Consider the following 18,271-nt stretch of genomic DNA (forward strand, 5'->3'; position numbering starts at 1 on the left):
ATGAGCCACGTGGATGCAGAGCTGTCACGTCACGTGCCGACGTGTTTCCTACTCGTTGTGCTGTCGATGTACATAAAATAATAATCAAAACCGCCCATATTAAAGCACGGGACCCACAACCCCTTCTTTCTTTTCCTCTCTTGCCAAAATTCCCGCAAGCCAGAAATCACGACTGAACTGAGCTGAAGTTCCAATACCATCACACACTGAGAATGGCGGAGAAGCGGAATGGAATCTATGGGGACGTAGCTGGAGAAGACACAGACGAGAGCTTCAACAGGACCTCCGGTGGCCCCCACATGCGGGAGAGGGAGAGGGAGACCTTGTATGGGGTTCTTCACCGTCTGATCACCTCGATTATTTTCCCTGAACCGGATAACGCGGCACCCTTGCTGAACCGGATCAAGATCTCCGTCTCCAAAAACGCCCCTCTAATCCCCGAAGCTAGTAAAAATACTGGGCGCGATGTTCTTCTCTGGACACGTCGTGGTAGTCCTCTCCGAGCTCTCCTTGTCATCTCCGTAAGTTTTTGGTAGCATTCATGTGTCTGTTCTGGTGCCGGCTGTAAATTACAAGTTTTAAAGATTAAAATTCATCACTGAGTGGAAGATTTAGAGTTCAATCATATCTATTTTTTATCTGCTTTCTTCTTTTGGGAAATTGGAGAGTATTTTCCTTTGTTTGATTTGATTCATTCTTTTCACGAGCGAAGCCTCTGATTTGTAGTAGCGTCCGTGCACAAATTACGCATAAAGGGACTGCCTATTCTGCCGGTATAGTAATACCTGCATGTAAGAAAGGCAGGAGTGGTTTTCCCCCTCCTCAAATAAAAAAATTATCCAATATTTTGAGATTATGACAAGTTGAAAAGTTTATGAGGATTACAACCATCTGACAGGAGAAGAGGTATCTTCTATTCATACACCTAATCCAACATATTTTCAGCTCTTGTCAATTTTTCATGAAATAGCTGTTTAACGGATCATTTAAGAGGTTTGAAATTGTTTATCACTCTGCTGTTCAGTTATATGACGATTATAATTGGGATAGGTGGATATGTGAGGAAAAATGTCCATCGCGAATATGCTCTGCCTTCCCTTTTTCCAAGCTTCCTCAATGAAGTTAAAGAGATGGGAATACAATTTTTCTGTTTTAATTTCAGTATTTTATTTTGGTAGCCGACATCACTTAATTGAAAAGCTTCCTGTTGTTGTTATTTAGTTTTTTATTTCGACTTGCTTTTTGATAATACTAAATTATTCTCTTTTTTAAAAATGATATATTCTGGATCCTTTTTGTTAGTCATATATATTGATCTTATTTGTTTTTATACATGATAAGCTTCTTAAAATTTCATCGGATGTACTTATGCTGGGGCATTTTTATGGTATCTTCTCTAAACATTTATAAGAAGGTTGGCAGAAGAATAGCATATTGGAGACAACGTATTTTTGCTCATTGGCATTACAGGATATAGGACAGCATCTACTTAATTTCGGTCAATTTCTTCTTTTGCAAATTAAGGGTTTTGATACTTCTGAATAAGCAGAAAGTCTTGTTTGACGTTGAACTAAGAAATAGTTATAGTTATAACACATATTGTGCCAGTAAGATAATGAGAAGAATGCTGCTATAGGGCTTCAAGGGCATTTGTTCAAATTCAAGGTAGGAATCAATGGCACTGAAAACACGGTAGATTGTTATTACTTATCACCTAATGCGTGTTTAAGTGGGAAAAGAAGATTAATGTTTTGGTCTGTGTAAAGTTTGAGTGGTTGTTTTGGGTATCATAATGCTTATCAGGAATTCCTCCTGTAGTCATAATGCTTATGAGGAATTATTTTCTCTACCTGTCTAAAAGAGGAAAAGAAAAGAAGATGTGGCTTTTTTTCTCTCCCAGCTCCAAAAGAATTGCGGACAGCACATTTTTCCTCCTGTGCAATCACCATATGAAGAACATGGAGCATGATAACTTTCTTTTTGTTGATTTTGATCGGCATGTTTTGTTTTCCCAAATTGCTGCAGGTTGGAACAATTACTTGTGTTGCTCTGACTGGACTACTTGTCTTTGCACTTTTCTTTCTGGCTGCAACCGTAAATGCCATTGTCATCTCGCTTCTCATGTCCTTGGCAGCAGCAGGAGGATTCTTGGCACTTTTCTTTGCTTTTGTAACGGCTATATATATTGGAGCATTATCAGTAGCCATATTTACTATTTCCGCCGTTACATTTTGGACAATTGTGGCTATTCTGATAACCACAGGTAACAAATTGTTTGACCACCTTGTACTCTTCATTGGCCAGATCTTGTATTTGGTTTATCTTATTTGCTATCCCATGATTATGGAGGTTTTTACCAGATGCTGGACTGTAAAACGTAGTTGCTTCAATCGTGTCAAAGGCATATGTTTCTTGGACAAGATGTGGCTCTAATTAGGATTCTAAACAACAATTAACATTTTAGTTTCAACTGAACTGAATAATTGAAGGTGTTGATTTTATTTTGAATTAGGCAGGCACTGTCAAATTAAACCAAGCTAATTTGTTATCCTATTCTACCTAGTTAGTAAGATTTTTATTTGATCCCATCATGTACCTAAATGATGAGAGGTATGTTACACCTACTGGACTCATGATGAGTTTTTGTAATAAAATGTGTTGATATCAGCTGATTTGTATGCGGATAGACTTACCAGCCAAGACATTTGCCATAGACCTGATTACCTGTTCAGAGTCTTTCCTTTAGATCTCTTGACAAAATATTTAGACTATCTTTCTGGAGATGTTTGGACCATTCTGAATTGCAACATATCTTCTCCCTTTCATGTTCAGCAACAAATTGCTTTAATTTGCTTTCGTTTTCATTTAATAACATTGTAATGTTACTTGGACATGGAAACAAATGAGTCAGGCTGGATTGGATTCTTTTGGACTATTTGGTTGGCGACTAAAAAGAGCTTTGGATTTGCTAAACACTCGTTGAGTGTGACTGGCTCTGCAATATCAACTTACACTGCTGCAAAGCATGGCCGCCGCCTAGTGCGCAAAGATTCAGACTAGAAGCAAGAGACTACATAAAGCAGGTTATGCGCACATGTTAGTTACAGCGCGGAGATCTTTCTTGCATGTTATATTTGGGTGTGAATTCGATGCCTATTATCACTTTGTTCTGTACTAATGACGATGCAGTAGAATAAAACAATTCAGGCTGTATGTATTGTATTGCGAGCGCAAAGTTTGAGTATAAACAGTGGGGCCTTTATTGTATAGTCTTGTACAGCAGATAGGAGATTGGACATAAGTGGTAACTGTTGTAAAGATATGTATTGTAGTATTTATTGCATCAATCAGAGCTCCTTCTTTGGTGTCAACAAAGGATGCATGTTAATCTTCTCTGGAATGACAGTGCGTAAGGATCAAAGTGTGTGAGCTGGTTTTTCTAGCCTTAGTTTTACTGATTAGAGCAGGTAATTCCGGTTAGTTTGACTTTAGTATCCTACCATTTTAAAAAGCCCCTGTAAGTAAGCATTGTCTTAACTTTTTTAGTCAGTTCAAGTTGGTTCATTGAACTTGGTCAAAATTACTAATTCTATATACATATAGAGCGGAAAATTCTGGTGGTTAGTTTATTCGGGTTGGGCTTAATTTGGGCCAATTTTATTTATGTCGAGCTTAACGTATCCTATCCTGTTAAAAAAAATTCATATAGCCAAATTTGGTTTTAATTTTTTTTGGACAGATTTGGATTGGGATATTGGATTTGATCTAAATTATCGGTTCTATTACTGATATTAATTTTCCAAAAGAGGAATGACAAAAGAATACTACTAACATGAGAGAATTCGTGCGTGCATGTTCATACATATTTGGGAGGATATGGAAAGGACCCCTCGTTTTGTCCATGGTAGGTAAGTAAAGGGCTCCGCCCACAAAGCCGCCGTGTCTTCCCTTCATATTTACCCTATCACAGTGATCATGTCCCTTGGACTCCCAACGGTATAACCCTCTAAATGTTTTCTCTTCTGTTATATTTCCTTCTGTCTTTGTCGTAAATCATTTCTAATCACTTCAATAAAATCAAGAAGAGGTAATTAACTTGTTAATTTTGTCTAAATTTTTTTGACTTCACCCATATATTTTCTTACTTGAACTTTACCAATATTTAAGAGCAAAAAGAAACCCTATATTAGACTTCAAGCCTCTTCCCACAAAATTGTAATAGGAGTAATACCTTTTTTTCACCTGAATATAGGAGTAATGCTTGAAAAAAATAATTAATTAAAGACCCGCTTAGTATACGTATATGGGATCATCAAACTCATTCTAAATGGCATCGAAGGGATCATATGATGGACAAAGTCGACTGTGAAGTACTTTCAAGCCTGGACAAATTTTTTCATGAAATATTTTTGGGAAAAACTACTGAAAATTTATGAAATTTATTTTGACTCCTTCTTGGACGTTAGTGACCTTAACTTTCAGATTAACGTAATATATTTTTTCAAATTCACATGTGTAGATTTTCGTTTTAATTTGGTAGAAAACAACGGCCAGCAGTTCAATTAGTGCAAAAACATTGACTAGTAATGATTAAGCTGGCTGGAACGAGCAGTCGGACAAGGTGGTCACTTCTTTACAATTTGCATCCTCCCTACTATCCATGCGCGTGAAAAACGAAGTTGTCTAGAAATCACGAAACGTTATTTGGTTTCACACCGCAGAGATGACCGCAAAAATGCAAGGGTCTGATTCCATCATTGATTGCAATAATCAGAACATGAGAAGACAAATGAATTAATTTTACTACTATGTAAATAAGCCAAAATCATTTCCACAAGAAAGCGAAGTGACATACAGCTATGGACAATAATTGGCGTGGTTTGATGGCCTCAGAGAGAGGCAGAAACAAAGTCATCAGTAAGTGTGGTAGACAGATTTCACTGAAAACCGACTGTCCCCATCAGCGTAGACGGGAGGGTCAATAACTCATGATCCATTCTTGAAACCATCTCCAGTGAAACAAAACCCATGAAATGAAGGAGTTCAGTTTAATTCAATTATGCATGTTTGGTAAGAACGAAAGTATTTTTTAAGAAAATGAAAAACAACTATATTTTATTTCTAGAAAATACTTGTTGTTTACTAAACATTACCTTAATTACTCAAATTTGACAGCATTCCTGCTCTAATCCACTGCCCAGGAGTTCATTCATATGAATGAAAGGGATAATGGGACCCAGATTATTTACGTGACAAAGATCAATAGACATCAGCACTGGGAGCTTCCGTAACATGTCAAATTCTAGATGAATAGCTGGCCTGCATGTGATCGAATGTGTTTGCCCAGCAAATGAGGCATTAATTGCACGCTTTTTTTTTTAAAAAAAAAAAAAAACACACACACACACACACGAATCTGCAAGTGTTGATACTGCTTGGTCCCGCAATTTTGCGTATATGAATGTGAGATCATTACAAGACCACGAGATCCCAATATGGCTTACTATTAATTAATATTGAAATTTGAAAGCAGTAGCATTACCATTTGCTGCATGTATCTTGGGTTCCAAGTCATGATGGTTCGTGCCATGGTTGGGTCAGTGTGGATCTGAAACGACCATTCCAAATCAGACACAGCTTGTCTCCGCTCTGCACTGAGGCAATACGACACCGTTTGTCACCCCTCCCCTTTAAATTATTTGGAGATCGGCCTTCCACTTCCTAACGAAGTAGTAGGCTTTGCACCATACATATTCCATATTAGTAATAACACTAGTACACTACTACTTGAACTGAATTTTATATCGTCAACGTGTTGTCTAAAATCATCTGTGTGCGCGAGTGGGTATTAAAAATTCATCGCCATAATCCATGAGCGTTTCCAGAAAATGTTAAAAGCATGGATGACACCATTCATTATATGTATATATATCCTTAGATTATTAATAACCAATATTTCAGTCAAACATTTTTAAAACAATCAAATTGAAGAGTGAATTTTAAAATGAAAATAAGTTACGCCTTTTGATTGGATGGACTTGGAATTTGAAGGTACAAATTAATTGACAAACGTCCATGCAAATTCACAAAAATGGAAAATACCCTAAAAAGCCACGCGGTTTATGAGGTCAAGCACATACAAACGGGTCAATCGGTGGCGTGGGATCAAATGTATTCTGAGTAGCTGCCTAATAATCTTGGCCAACAAAAAAAATTAGTTGCCTCATAATAATAATAATAATTTTATCTTCAAATCCCCTTCGACCAAACAGGACAGTGGCGGCTAATGTTTAATGATGACGTAGAGTCGATCCCATACAACAATCAATTTGACACTACACACTTTTGTTACTACATAAACTCATCAATGGCGAGACATAAATGTTGACACGGCCAATAAAAACAAGCTCACAGCAATATTTTAATATGGAAAAGCTCATCCCGCTAACTGCATTTTTTGACCGCGCGCACACATTCCTTCATTCTCATACGTCACCACGTACACCCGCCGACGGTCAGGACAAAACCCACGTTTGAATTTCTTCGTTCTGTCATTCATTCCCCAACCCGGCTGCCTCCCAATCATCAAGTCGTTGTCTCTAATTGAAAACCCAATTATCAACATGCCTTAATCGTTGCTCCTTTAATGCATCGCAAAACTTGTATATATACGTAGTCATCTTTCGCAAGCCAGACAGCCAGCAGCAAGCTTAATTATTACTAAGCATTATCACATCGTCACCTATACGCAGAACATTCCATACCCAGAAAAATTGCAGGATGATGCAAGAGTATTCCAGTTCCCATGGTTCATCCGTCACAGACGAAGCGAGGGATGTGAAACATGGTTCCTGGCTCCATTCTGTGAGGAAGCCAATATCGAAGCCGTGTAAGAAGGCTCCGGTGGCACCGATGCCTCCGACTCCAATCAAAGTGTACAAGGTCGATCCTATGAACTTCCGGGATCTTGTTCAACAGCTTACCGGTGCACCCGAGTTCAAGCCTCACCATCTTCAAAGCGTTGCACCGCCTACACCTATGCCTGTTTCTTCCTTCGTTGAATCTTCGAGCAGAGACATTAAAACAGTGACCTCTTCAAATTTCAATTGGCCTCCCCAAGCGCCTGTGTCTAACCTCTACCTGCAGGACTTGGAAGCTGAAGCAATGGGAATAGGGTTGAAATATCAAGATATTTCGGGTACGCCCTGGAATTGAATCTGTATGCACCTTCTCATTATATTATTGGTGTTACATTCCTTTATCTCTCGTTAAGCCTGGGAACTATTACCAGCTTGGGACCAGGCAGGGTTCTCCAAACCTTTTTTTAGTCCGACACCTTTACGGTTTTACTTCAACATATATGTGTAATATTGTAATGTACTTCCCGCTTATATAAATATTTCTCGGTTTTTGCCCTCCCCGTTTAATTATTATTAAAGAGAGGGATACAGGTGGAAATTTGAAGTCATGCCCCAGGAGAAGGCGCAACTTTATTTCTCTAGACCCCCGTAGGCGAGTTCACCTTTAATTTCTGCCACAAATACATGCCGAAGAGCTAGTGCTGCCAGCCTGCCACTATTCATCGTTTTCAAGCATCTTCAATCAATTATCATTCGCGTCATTAATTAGATGCACACCACCAACAACCAACGACTTAACTAGTGCTGTAGGGTGTTATAAATATCCTGCAAGGCTATAACGTATTAGTCCGACTTTGTGTCTTTGTGTGTGGCGCCTCTTTTGATGATGCTCATCCCTCGGGCAAATACAGGGACTCTTGTGGGCGAAACTAAAATGGAAGCATTCAAGTTCAAGATACACTATACGTACAGGCAAGTATAAATTATTAATACGGGTAGGGTAAAAATATCAAACGTAGATACTTAAATGTGAAACGAGTACACCACCACCCAGAAGAATAACAATATGTGGCAGAGAAAAGACAACTAGTCGATGGCTGATCAGACGATTGTTTCAAAGGAAATCAACTGCGCAGCTGGGATATATGCTGCAGTTGTGTGCTGAGGTTCCGAGATATAGCCATTAAGCGTTGTTGGTACTGGAAGGTGCAAGTAATACTAATAGATTAAATTGGAAATAAGATGAAATTAAATATGTATACGCGCGCGCTCGCAAAACCAGATTTATGCATGTCAGTGTACTCCAAACCAATATAATCCTCCATATTTTGAGGAATAACCTTCATTCAACTCCTAATATATACATGCAAGTTTTTAGAAGTACGTTGACTGTGGCAAAAGTAAACGAGTCGCTTATTATATGCTTAAATGAGGTTTTAGGTAGAATCATTGTGTTCCAACGTGATTCAAACATGCTCTATGATTCCCCTTCCAATTATGACTGCTGGTCATAATCCACGGAAGATATTGCTGTTAACTTTGTCTGGCTAGCTCTTGAGCGACCTTCATTTTGTCAAAATTAAAAGGAGGAGGAGGAGGAGGAGGAGGAGATAGCAGTAGCAGCGCTGTATTTGTTCATGCATTTTTACCTTCGTTATTAGACATCACTTTTGGAGTTTTTTTCCTTTTTTGGGCCAGACATCGCTTCAGGGTTAAGCTTATTCATTTTTAACTTGGCAATGCATTGCGGTTTAAATTAATTATTCATTCATCTATTTATTTCAATTTTTTGCCAATTATTTTTGTATCAAATTTTTCAGAAACCGCACGTATCTTGCCCCTGAGAAATTTTCTATTTAATTTGTGTATCTCACAATATATATAAAAATTTATTTTCAAATATGTGTGACAATTTTTGTAATATTTTTCAAATGGCATCTACAATAGTATTTGTGATTTGCCAAGTTGGACGACATTCGCATAGTATTGAAATTTAAGTTTAGGAAGAAAGATCAGAGTACACCTTTGTAATATGGAATGCATATTTACAATATAGCACTTGAATAATTGTTAAAAATACTACATGAAAGTGTCCTGAAAACGACGTCGCAGCTATAGGTCACACCGTCTTAGTCTTATCCCCCGTTAAGTACTCTCCACTATGGTTGAGAGATTGCTGCGAAAATTGTGATTTGCCCATAGCTTGGAATCAACCATGGCCTGGTTGGCAAGGTCAATCGCAAACTCGCTCAGGCTCGACGATGACGATGAAAAGGAAGACAAAACTCGGAATGTTGACCCCAACATCAACCATGGCGGCGACCAAAAATCACCTCTCAAACCCGAATCGGAGTCTGTTCAATCCGATTCACAATCATCATCTCCTGCATCTACTCCTTCTGCACAGGGCGTCAAAGATGATCTCTCCGAGCTCACCAAATCCATATCACGCCAATTCTGGGGCGTTGCCTCTTTCCTTGCTCCGCCACCAGAATCGCCACCGCCTCAAACTCAGATCTCGGCTCCCAATCCAGACGAACCGAATGGCCAATCGAGCGACCATTCCTATTCAAAGCTATCCGATGAAGATCTTATTTCCGGAATCCGAAGCGATTTTGCGGAGATTAGCGGGAAATTTAAGAGCGGAATCTCGAAGCTTTCTAGTAATAAGACGGTATCTGAGATTACGAAGATCGCGTCGAATTTCCTCCAATTTGGATCCGAAGAGGAACGTTCCCTGGAGGAATATGAGCTCGGCAGTGTGGTTGGAGTCACTGAGGAGGTGGTGGCCTTTGCTCGGAACCTAGCGATGCATCCGGAGACTTGGTTGGACTTTCCTCTGCCTGATGATGCGGATCCTGATGGTATTTTGGATTTCTACGTGTCATTTTTTTTTTGTCAGTAGAAGTGATGGTTGAGTAATTCTATGTCATTCAGGGGAACAATAATTTTGACGGAAGTATTTCTCTCTTATTTTTCAATCTTGTTTTAAAATCAATGTGACCTTGGTGGTCATGAATCCTCATTGTAAGAAAAACGCATAGCGTTTATAATTAAAGAGTCATTGAGTCTATTGCTATGGAGGTATCGGATATCTGCACTGTACTGTGTCCCCCCCGCCCCCTTTTTCTAAATCTCTGAATATTTTTCAAGATAGTGATTTTAGTGCCATCGGTGAAGTGAAAATCAATTCCTCCATATGTGATTTCTGAGTTAACTCTGAATTTTTTTTTTTTTGGCTCCATTAATCCAATATTACTGACTCCATGAAGATTGGGAGGATTCAGGCCACCTGAATATTTTTCCTTTGCCCTTTTTAATGTGCGTTTTTTCTAATGTACAACTTGCATGTTCATTTAGTTTCTTAAGTTTGATAATCTGAATCACCCCAACGGCCGAAAATAAGGGTCCATATGTTCCCCGGATCGTCATAAGGATAACTATTCATTAGTCTGAGATGTTCTTCTTTTCATTTATCTTCGGCAGATTTTGAATTGTCTGATGCTCAACAAGAACATGCTCTGGCTGTTGAACGTCTGGCTCCAAGATTAGCTGCTCTTAGGATGGAACTGTGCCCTGGATATATGAGCGATGGTTGCTTTTGGAAGATTTATTTTGTACTTCTTCGCCCTAGGCTCAACAAACAGGATGCTGAACTTCTATCATCCCCAGAAGTGAGTTAAAGCTTACTTGGAATTAATTTATTTTCATTTATCTATTATTTTGACTAAGTTAGGAATTGTCATAGATCAACACACCCAGGTGCCTGTGTTTTATGAATGCTGTGTGATGTATTTCCTTGCCTTTAATGGTTCTAACCAAGCGAGCGGAATGATTACAGTGATTTGAGATATATTATTCTTAGGATGCTCATTTGAAATTTATTGCTTGATCTCGAATTATAATGAATGTCTTGTGGTTAAGCTCAAATAATGTAATAGCCTATGAACTTTGATGTGTTGTGCATGATTCTTCTACTTCATTGCTGCAAGTTTCTAGAAGTTTGAAAATCATTCATTAGTTAATCTGTTAGCAGATGATCCAAGCAATTTTATGTTCTGTGCGCAGATAGTGGAAGCTAGAGCAATGTTAACAATCAAATTAGATGAAATAAGAAAGGAAAAACAAGAACCAGATTTGTCTGCAAGAGGCGCTGCTTGCTCAAAAGAGGAGGAGGAACAACATCTTTCTGTGCCAAGCGATGCTCAACTTAAATCAGAACCTGTGCAGGCTTCTGTTGTTGAAGCAGCCCTGTCTTTAGCTATGTCTGATGTTGAAATGGAGAAGCATCCTGTCCAAAGCACTGAAATCGAAGTAATTGACAAGTCTGTAGTTGAAGAAGCGCCAGCAAAACCAAGTGTGCAGCAGCCATCATCTACTTCCGCAAACAAATTCTCGGACAATACTGAGGATGAAGCGGATGATTGGTTGAATGAGGATAATTCTGAAATAGCTGGTGTCAGTGGAACCTCAATGATTCCAGCTAATGATGATGATGTGTCTTTTAGTGATCTTGAGGAGGATGATGGCGATGTGCCTGTAAGTTACAAAAAAGTTACATCAGGTTCCGATTCTTCAACAAAAGACTCTCGAGATTGGGTACAGCTAGGTCGAAGCTCACTGAACTCTGATAAAGATATAGGCTCTGTTGAAAGCAGGGGTTCTGAGCATGCAAGAACTCGAAATCCTGAGTCCAAGGATTCCAATGACTGGCTTAACGTTGATGATATTGATGTAATGTAATAATGCAACAAAACTATTCCGGGATGCAAGTCATTTTTTACTATAATTATCATTTGATTTGTGAATATTTGCATACAGTCTCTGTACCCAACTTTTAGCCTCTGCAAACTCTGTCTGTGTTCATAAAGCCAGCCCCCTCCCCTGCAGTGCTTATTAGTAATTCCATCGCAATGCAATGAAACTGTGATTTGATATTTGAGTCTCAACATTTGAGGTTATCAATTCTTTATATGTATACATAATATAAAAGCTTTGGACAAACTACTTGACATTTTTTAGTTTTATGCTAGTTTAATCCCATAGCAGTACGGGACTACGGAGTTAGTATGATGACACGACCTATTCTAATATTGTACTAGGATTAGTGCGGGTGGGGATTGGGATTTGAATTTGAATTTTATTCAAATTTAAATTCAATTTCTCATTATAATTCTTTATAATTATAAATTTTATTTATTTTAATTATTTAAACTTTTGTTCTCTTCATGTTTTTATTTTTGATGATTTTGTCTCTTTTCTTGTTTCTTGTTTTCGTCACTTATCAATTAAAGGTTGAAGATAAGTTTGTTATCTTCAATTTTTTATTTTTATCTTGAATTTTAGCTTATCTCGCTTATTTATTTAAAATTTTACTAACTTTAAATATGATATTTTAAATTTAAAATATAAATATAAATATAAATTCATCAATTTAAATACTATATTAACAAAATTAAAATTATAAACATGTATTCGTAGTCAAGTTCTCCCGGGCCTACTTTGGAGTTCCCGAAACCGGAAGGGTGGATAATTATTTGACCCCTTCTCATTCTCGGAGTTTGGTAGTCAAGAAACTTCACTGTTGGATCACCACATCACAATTACAGGTATTCCATGGATGTCGTTGTAAGATTATCAAGTATAATTAGTTGCACGTTTTTCTGCGTTCCTATGCAATGTCATTGGATTTTTTTTTATTTTTTAATACAATGTCATGGGATTTATCAGAGGGGATCTAGCAAAGTCAGGTACTGTTCCATTTGACATCAGATGAGTGACAAAGAGCTTTTGAAAACACTAACGGGGGCATAAATATTAATACCTATAACTATAATCGACTAGGGTCCTGTTCTAACAACCCTTGCACTCTACACCTCCTTTGGTTCCAGTTTGTTTTGTATAGGTTTTAGTAAAGGACCATTGATCGAGCATGAGTGGCTGTTGGCTGTAAGTTATAATTTGTCCACAGTAATGCGCTCCCCTTGATTCATTCTGACTTCTTTTCAAGCATTGATCTGTGCTAATGCGTAAGGACCGAAGAAATGGAAACAAAAACATCGTGCGGGCCATATATAATCTGCGGAGCTCTATCATAGAATGTCCTTTTGAAGGTAAAACATAATTAACTAGGATAAAAATAGTCAAGAAAAGAAGAGAAGAAGCTAGTTTCCTTTCTGATATATACAGAGAATGGTGGAAGCAGGCAAGTTAAGAGGATCTGATGGATCCAAAACCGCCGGAGAGGCGTTCAAGTTGAGACCAAATCATGCTTCCAATAGAGAATCCGTGGGCGGCCTCTATTCCCCTCTTCTGCTCACGCGGTGAATTGGAAGATGAAGCTTTGGACATCCTACAGGGCGACTTGTGAACTGCAACAATGGATCCCCCAGCCTCTCGTCTCACTAGCTCCACTATCTTTGGGTTCACCTCCTCGCCCGATGAGTCCGTCACATAGAATGATCCTTCTGCTTTGTCACCTCTCGTTCCGATCTCTACCCTTGATATCCACAGTCCATTCTCTCGGAACACCCGAGTCACGTCCCACATTAACCCCACTCTGTTTCCGGTCTTGATGTCAATCCTCAACCCCTGCAAAATTGCCCCCTCAACACGTAAATCCCAAGGGAATAAACACAACCTTGAAGCCGAGTGCTGTGTTATGGCCCTTACATGCGAGACTCTGCGCTCTACAGCAGCGATCAGACATAAGGTCAGCTTTTGCCTCTCACTTTCTCTGAGCAGCGTCGAACTAGCCTTGTGTCTCACGAAGTACTCCTGAAAATCAACTTACTTTTATTTCCCAATGCTAATATAAACGATGATGTGCAGTAAAATGAGTGATGCACAGGTACCAACCTGGTGAGCCATGGGGGCAATGGAGCTAATGGCGGCGTGAAACACCACATAGTTCATGTCGGTGAGGACGCAGAGGGTATCGAACAAGAGCTTGGGGCGATCCCTACTCCGGACGTTCACCACCCAATATCCTCTCTCCTCGCACCTCCCGATCCACACGTGGGTCCCATCGCACCCCTTCTTGTGCTCCCCTCCGCTCTCTCCCTCGCACGCCCGACACCTCTGGTAGTCCCTATCGGCGTACATCAACTGGTGGAGCCGCCGCTCCGTGTGAGTGCGCCCGGCGGACAAGGTGTTGAGCCTCACGCTCCTCTTCTCGCCGTGGGCCTCCAATACGCACTCTAAGTGCCTCTCTACGTGGGCCAATCTGATTGGGTCGCTGATGGGCTCGGATGTGGAAGCATCCTCCACATGGATGATGCAGGCCGCTCTGTCATTGTGGGTCCAGGCTATGGCGGAGGTGACGTTGCAGCTCAATTCTACGAGTACGGCTGATATTTCTGACAGTAAACCCGGCCCATCAGTTCCAGTCAACTCTACTGCCGTCTTCTTCCCCCACACGTCTACGTTTTCTTGCTCCTTCCAACCATTTGCTTGTTTCTCTCTCGATATTTCTCCCCGTCTACTTGCACAAAGAGCCTGCAATTTCTCCAATATATATATTCTCTCTTTTCTTACACTATTCAGGCATAAAATTTTTGTCTCCATTTTTACTTTATTTTCATGGGATATATTTTTAAAAAAAAAATTGCTTCATGGAGAGGGAAGAGAAGAGAGAGACCTTTTGAATGTGGAGCATGAGGCTCTCGTCAATGAGTTTGTTGCCGAACGAATCGGTCACATGGAACACTGCGATCACATGTCAGAAGCCAACCGCCACAAGGATCAGTCAAGGAGATGATGTTAAATCGTAGTCATGTCTTATGAGTGAATGACTCTTGCATGTCTCACATACAAGATAACACCGCCAGTTTTTTTCTTTTCAATTCTTAAAAACGCACAAAAATCCATGTATCGCAAAACAAGAACAAATAATATAATAGTGCGGCTATACAGCGAGGAAGAAACACTTACCGTCCATAAACCATCCACCATCTGAAGAGATGAATGATTTGGAGATAACCAGGTCAAGATCCGTCAACACCTGCACCATTTCCAATAATATTCCATCTTTGTTTGCACTATCGACCTGTTTGTGTGGCACACAGTCATTCATCAAGCCCAATGAGATATACATGCATAATATCGTTTTTGCACCGCTTGCATGCTTGAACTCTAATTATACATAAATAAGATCTGTTGGTTTCTATGAAGCCAGAATGATCTCAAACCCACCCACAAATTGTCGCTCTCTTTGTTTTGGCCTCGCGGGCATCTTCTAGAGGTTTCACTCCAATATTGGATTGCGTTATTTTCAAAGACTAACCTCCCATATTTGGTTTCTTATTTAAACGTCAAGCCAAACATGAAATCAACTTTGTGCAAGTAGCTACGTACAGCTTCGGAGGATTGTTCAATCCTTTCCCGTTTTCAAAACGTATCCTAATTTTGTGATGGGCAGAGGGTTCTGCAGTTCAGAAAGCAAGGGCCCACCCATCACATTACGTCGACTTTCCTTCCTTACTTCGTTTTCGCCCCCACTGATGATGTTGATATTTATTCCTTGAGTATAATATATGACCATCCGGTTAAATTGGGATATATATTGCCACATTAGACATGTCCAGAGTCTTTTTAGTCCCCCAACTACTCATAATACTCCAGTGATCAACAATTTCATCGACTAGCTGGTCAGGGCCCTAAAATCTGGGAAGCTGTGAACAGCTAATGGCTGCATAGAACCAACCAGGGGACTCTATCCACAATAGATTAATTTAAAAGAAAGTAGGAAAATTAATGGATGCACATTAAATAAAATTTGAAACTGACCTTCACCACGGTGCAGTCCTCGCAAGAGTCATTATCAATGCACACCCTGCACATAAACAAACAACACGGGAAATGCAAACCGAGTAATTGATAAGAGTTTAGAGCGAGCATGATGAAGAATAATGATGATGATGATGATAATTAATTATTATTATTATATTAATATTGTGAAAATGGGTGCTAGCTAGTAACTATTAGTACCTGGGAGGATATATTCTTTCTATTAGGGACTCAAGCTCCCGATCGATATGTGACTGGTGAATTATCTCCATCATCTCTGCGCAATCAAATGAAGCTTCGACTTTGGCTGGGTGATGGCGGATGACAGGAAGACCAGTATACTGCAGGTATTTATATATTCAAAGGCCACGTAATCGCAAGTTGGGAATCGTTGTGAAATCCAATGAACAAGAAGAAACGCGTTGGAGAAAAACAACTCGTCAAGCAAAGCACGCGACAAGGCAGGAGCGCCATCCTTCTTGTATTCTAAGCGATCGCCCCCAGAATTCCAAAAACGCATAGATAATTATTTAAAAATATATCTTCGTTGTCCTATCACAAAACTCCTATCGCTTCCTCGAAACCAATTATATATCAATGCTCTCACACGTCCGAGTAACTTCAAAAATAGGGGGGAAGCCGCAAGGAAAATGGCCCAACAAGTTCGGATCTCGGTCGGAGGAGCCAATGAAATGAATTCAAAGGTTTCGTAACAATCGTAGAAGGTGAAGGGTTTATGTCGTTCGGATAATAACAAGGGAAATATGCCTACATGGGAATCGATCAGGAAACCAATGCGAAACTGCTGCAGTATAAGGACATAAATCGCAAGAAGAAGATGGTTACCTGGGGAAAAAGGTCACAGAAGATGTAAAATTCATGGAATATAATAGAGTGGGGAGAGAAAGCAGTGGAGAGTAAACAAATCTGAAATTCTATGTTTGGTGGTGGGTTCAGGGTACAGTCAGAATTCAGAAATACAGGCTTCCATATATGAGGCGAGAAACGAGGAGAGGGGTGGGGGCGGGATTAACTAAAAATGAAGAGAGAGAGAGAAGGCTGGCCCTGTGAATAATGGGAAATGCGAGTATAAATAGCACCGTCGCGGGCTGGAGGTATTGCGAAGCCGGTGAATTGATGTGGACTCGGATGAACGAGGAGAGAGAAGGCTGCCTCCATCGACGTGACGCAGGTACAGCTCAGCATGCTTTCCAGAGAGATATCATACCAAGGGGAACGTGTAATGACGGGGGTTGCTTCCGCAGCGTGGGACTGAGTGCGAGAAGCGACACGTGTGAGATTGGGATCCACGTGGAAAGGATGACACCGCAGTCATCTTGATAGCGGGAGCGGGCTGTGAATCTGTTATTGGGATGACATCACGCCACGTCTTGTAGGCTGTAGCTTTAGCTCTCACCACAAGTCATGGAGCCTCATCCCACGTGGCGTCTCGGCCCTTATTTGGTCTTAATTTGTTAGCTGTGCGGGCCAATCCGCGACCGCTGCTTTCTTCCAAATCACATCAGTTAGTATTTTTTATATAAAAAAAAAATCACATCCGGCAGCGTCTGTCCGTATACGTACATCCAGCTTGAACCTGAAGTTACGAGGTATTAAAAATTAGATTAGTTGCTGATCCGGTCAAGACATTTTCTTAGAGTTTAATGGTTAAAATTATAATCAAATTATTATCAATAAAATATTTTTTGAATAAGTATTTAATAATTTATTAATTGTCAAATTTTTATATTATGGTTCGTGTGCTGCCATTGATGTTGTTATCTTATCTCATTTCCTCTCCCATATTTTGAGAAGAAGCTGACAATATATTGAAGCAGGTTAGTTATATGTCGTTTGAGTTGCCAGCAAGCAAAAGCAGTCGATCTCTGAATCTGCAATGCCAGAGGGGATTCTGGAAGCCAACTCTCGTGGACTCAGTGAGGATCATTGTTTTTCAGAGCAAAGCTGCCAGAGAAGCAGCGAGGATCACTGATTTTATCAAGTTCGCCTCCGTGCATGCAACATATAAAGAGCGCACATGCAATGCTTCATATTTAATTATTCCTCCTACTTCTGAGACGAAGCTGGTGTAATCCTGTGTATTAGCTAATGATTTTTTCTTGGCCAATTAATAGCTAATGATTTGCACCCCTGACTAATGATAGAATCTTTAGGTGCCAAAATAATAGGTTTATATTGCCTTCTTTCCCCCGATAAGGTTTATGGAGTGCTTATTAAAAATAAAGCATATAAAACTAGCGTGATTAGGTTGGGGGGAGGATTTAATTTTCTCTAAGTAATAATTAAAGTTAAGGGTTTTAAAACTCGTGAAGAACAAATCATATTAGCAAAGCTATTTTAATTATGTTTGGCAAGGCTCAAAATTAATTTAATAATGAGTATACTATTAAAAAATTGTAGAAAAGAAAAACCCCTACATCAATTTCACTTTTATTTTATAACTCAAATTTAAGTTGATTAGACTTGCATCAACTCGTCAGTGAGAATGAAGGTAACTCAAGATGCCTCGAAGAACATATCCTCTCTGAGAGGAGAGCTGTCAAAAAATCTACAACTCTATTATCAAATCTATTCATGAAAGAGAATGAAATCCCACTCATTTT

The 18,271-nt window shown here is 39.6% G+C and overlaps 4 protein-coding genes across 6 annotated transcripts; 3 read left to right on the forward strand and 1 right to left on the reverse strand.

The window, feature by feature from the left end:
* The first annotated feature begins 138 nt into the window (after positions 1–138).
* LOC129321550 (uncharacterized) lies at positions 139–3,375 on the forward strand. Its single transcript, XM_054967347.1, has 3 exons — positions 139–521; positions 2,026–2,263; positions 2,912–3,375. The coding sequence occupies exons 1-3, from the start codon at positions 213–215 to the stop codon at positions 3,058–3,060; spliced, it is 696 nt and encodes a 231-aa protein (XP_054823322.1). The 5' UTR covers positions 139–212; the 3' UTR covers positions 3,061–3,375.
* Positions 3,376–6,548: 3,173 nt separating this feature from the next.
* LOC129284520 (VQ motif-containing protein 29-like) lies at positions 6,549–8,119 on the forward strand. Of its 2 annotated transcripts, none has more exons than XM_054920032.1 (2): positions 6,549–7,198; positions 7,440–7,722. In XM_054920032.1, the coding sequence occupies exons 1-2, from the start codon at positions 6,781–6,783 to the stop codon at positions 7,526–7,528; spliced, it is 507 nt and encodes a 168-aa protein (XP_054776007.1). In that variant the 5' UTR covers positions 6,549–6,780; the 3' UTR covers positions 7,529–7,722. The 2 variants fall into 2 exon arrangements, with proteins under 2 accessions (XP_054776007.1, XP_054776008.1); XM_054920033.1 differs by lacking the exon at positions 7,440–7,722 and adding an exon at positions 7,772–8,119 and having other exon boundaries at positions 6,550–7,198.
* Positions 8,120–9,009: 890 nt separating this feature from the next.
* LOC129284519 (uncharacterized) lies at positions 9,010–11,797 on the forward strand. Its single transcript, XM_054920031.1, has 3 exons — positions 9,010–9,724; positions 10,347–10,534; positions 10,929–11,797. The coding sequence occupies exons 1-3, from the start codon at positions 9,076–9,078 to the stop codon at positions 11,601–11,603; spliced, it is 1,512 nt and encodes a 503-aa protein (XP_054776006.1). The 5' UTR covers positions 9,010–9,075; the 3' UTR covers positions 11,604–11,797.
* Positions 11,798–12,905: 1,108 nt separating this feature from the next.
* LOC129321503 (ACT domain-containing protein ACR1) lies at positions 12,906–16,676 on the reverse strand. 2 transcript variants are annotated; one of them, XM_054967281.1, is made up of 8 exons: positions 16,494–16,676; positions 15,849–16,415; positions 15,648–15,693; positions 14,793–14,907; positions 14,500–14,567; positions 13,719–14,357; positions 13,533–13,637; positions 12,906–13,451 (listed from the first exon to the last, which is right to left on the reverse strand). In XM_054967281.1, exons 2-8 carry the CDS (start codon positions 15,920–15,922, stop codon positions 13,071–13,073), a joined length of 1,428 nt encoding a protein of 475 aa, XP_054823256.1. In that variant the 5' UTR covers positions 15,923–16,415; positions 16,494–16,676; the 3' UTR covers positions 12,906–13,070. The 2 variants fall into 2 exon arrangements, with proteins under 2 accessions (XP_054823256.1, XP_054823255.1); XM_054967280.1 differs by having other exon boundaries at positions 15,849–16,676.
* Between the last annotated feature and the right edge of the window lie 1,595 nt (positions 16,677–18,271).

The sequence above is a fragment of the Prosopis cineraria genome, unplaced genomic scaffold (genome assembly GCF_029017545.1).
Source record: "Prosopis cineraria cultivar Desert tree isolate PC_DT_omini unplaced genomic scaffold, ASM2901754v1 PC10, whole genome shotgun sequence".
Lineage (NCBI taxonomy): Eukaryota > Viridiplantae > Streptophyta > Magnoliopsida > Fabales > Fabaceae > Prosopis > Prosopis cineraria.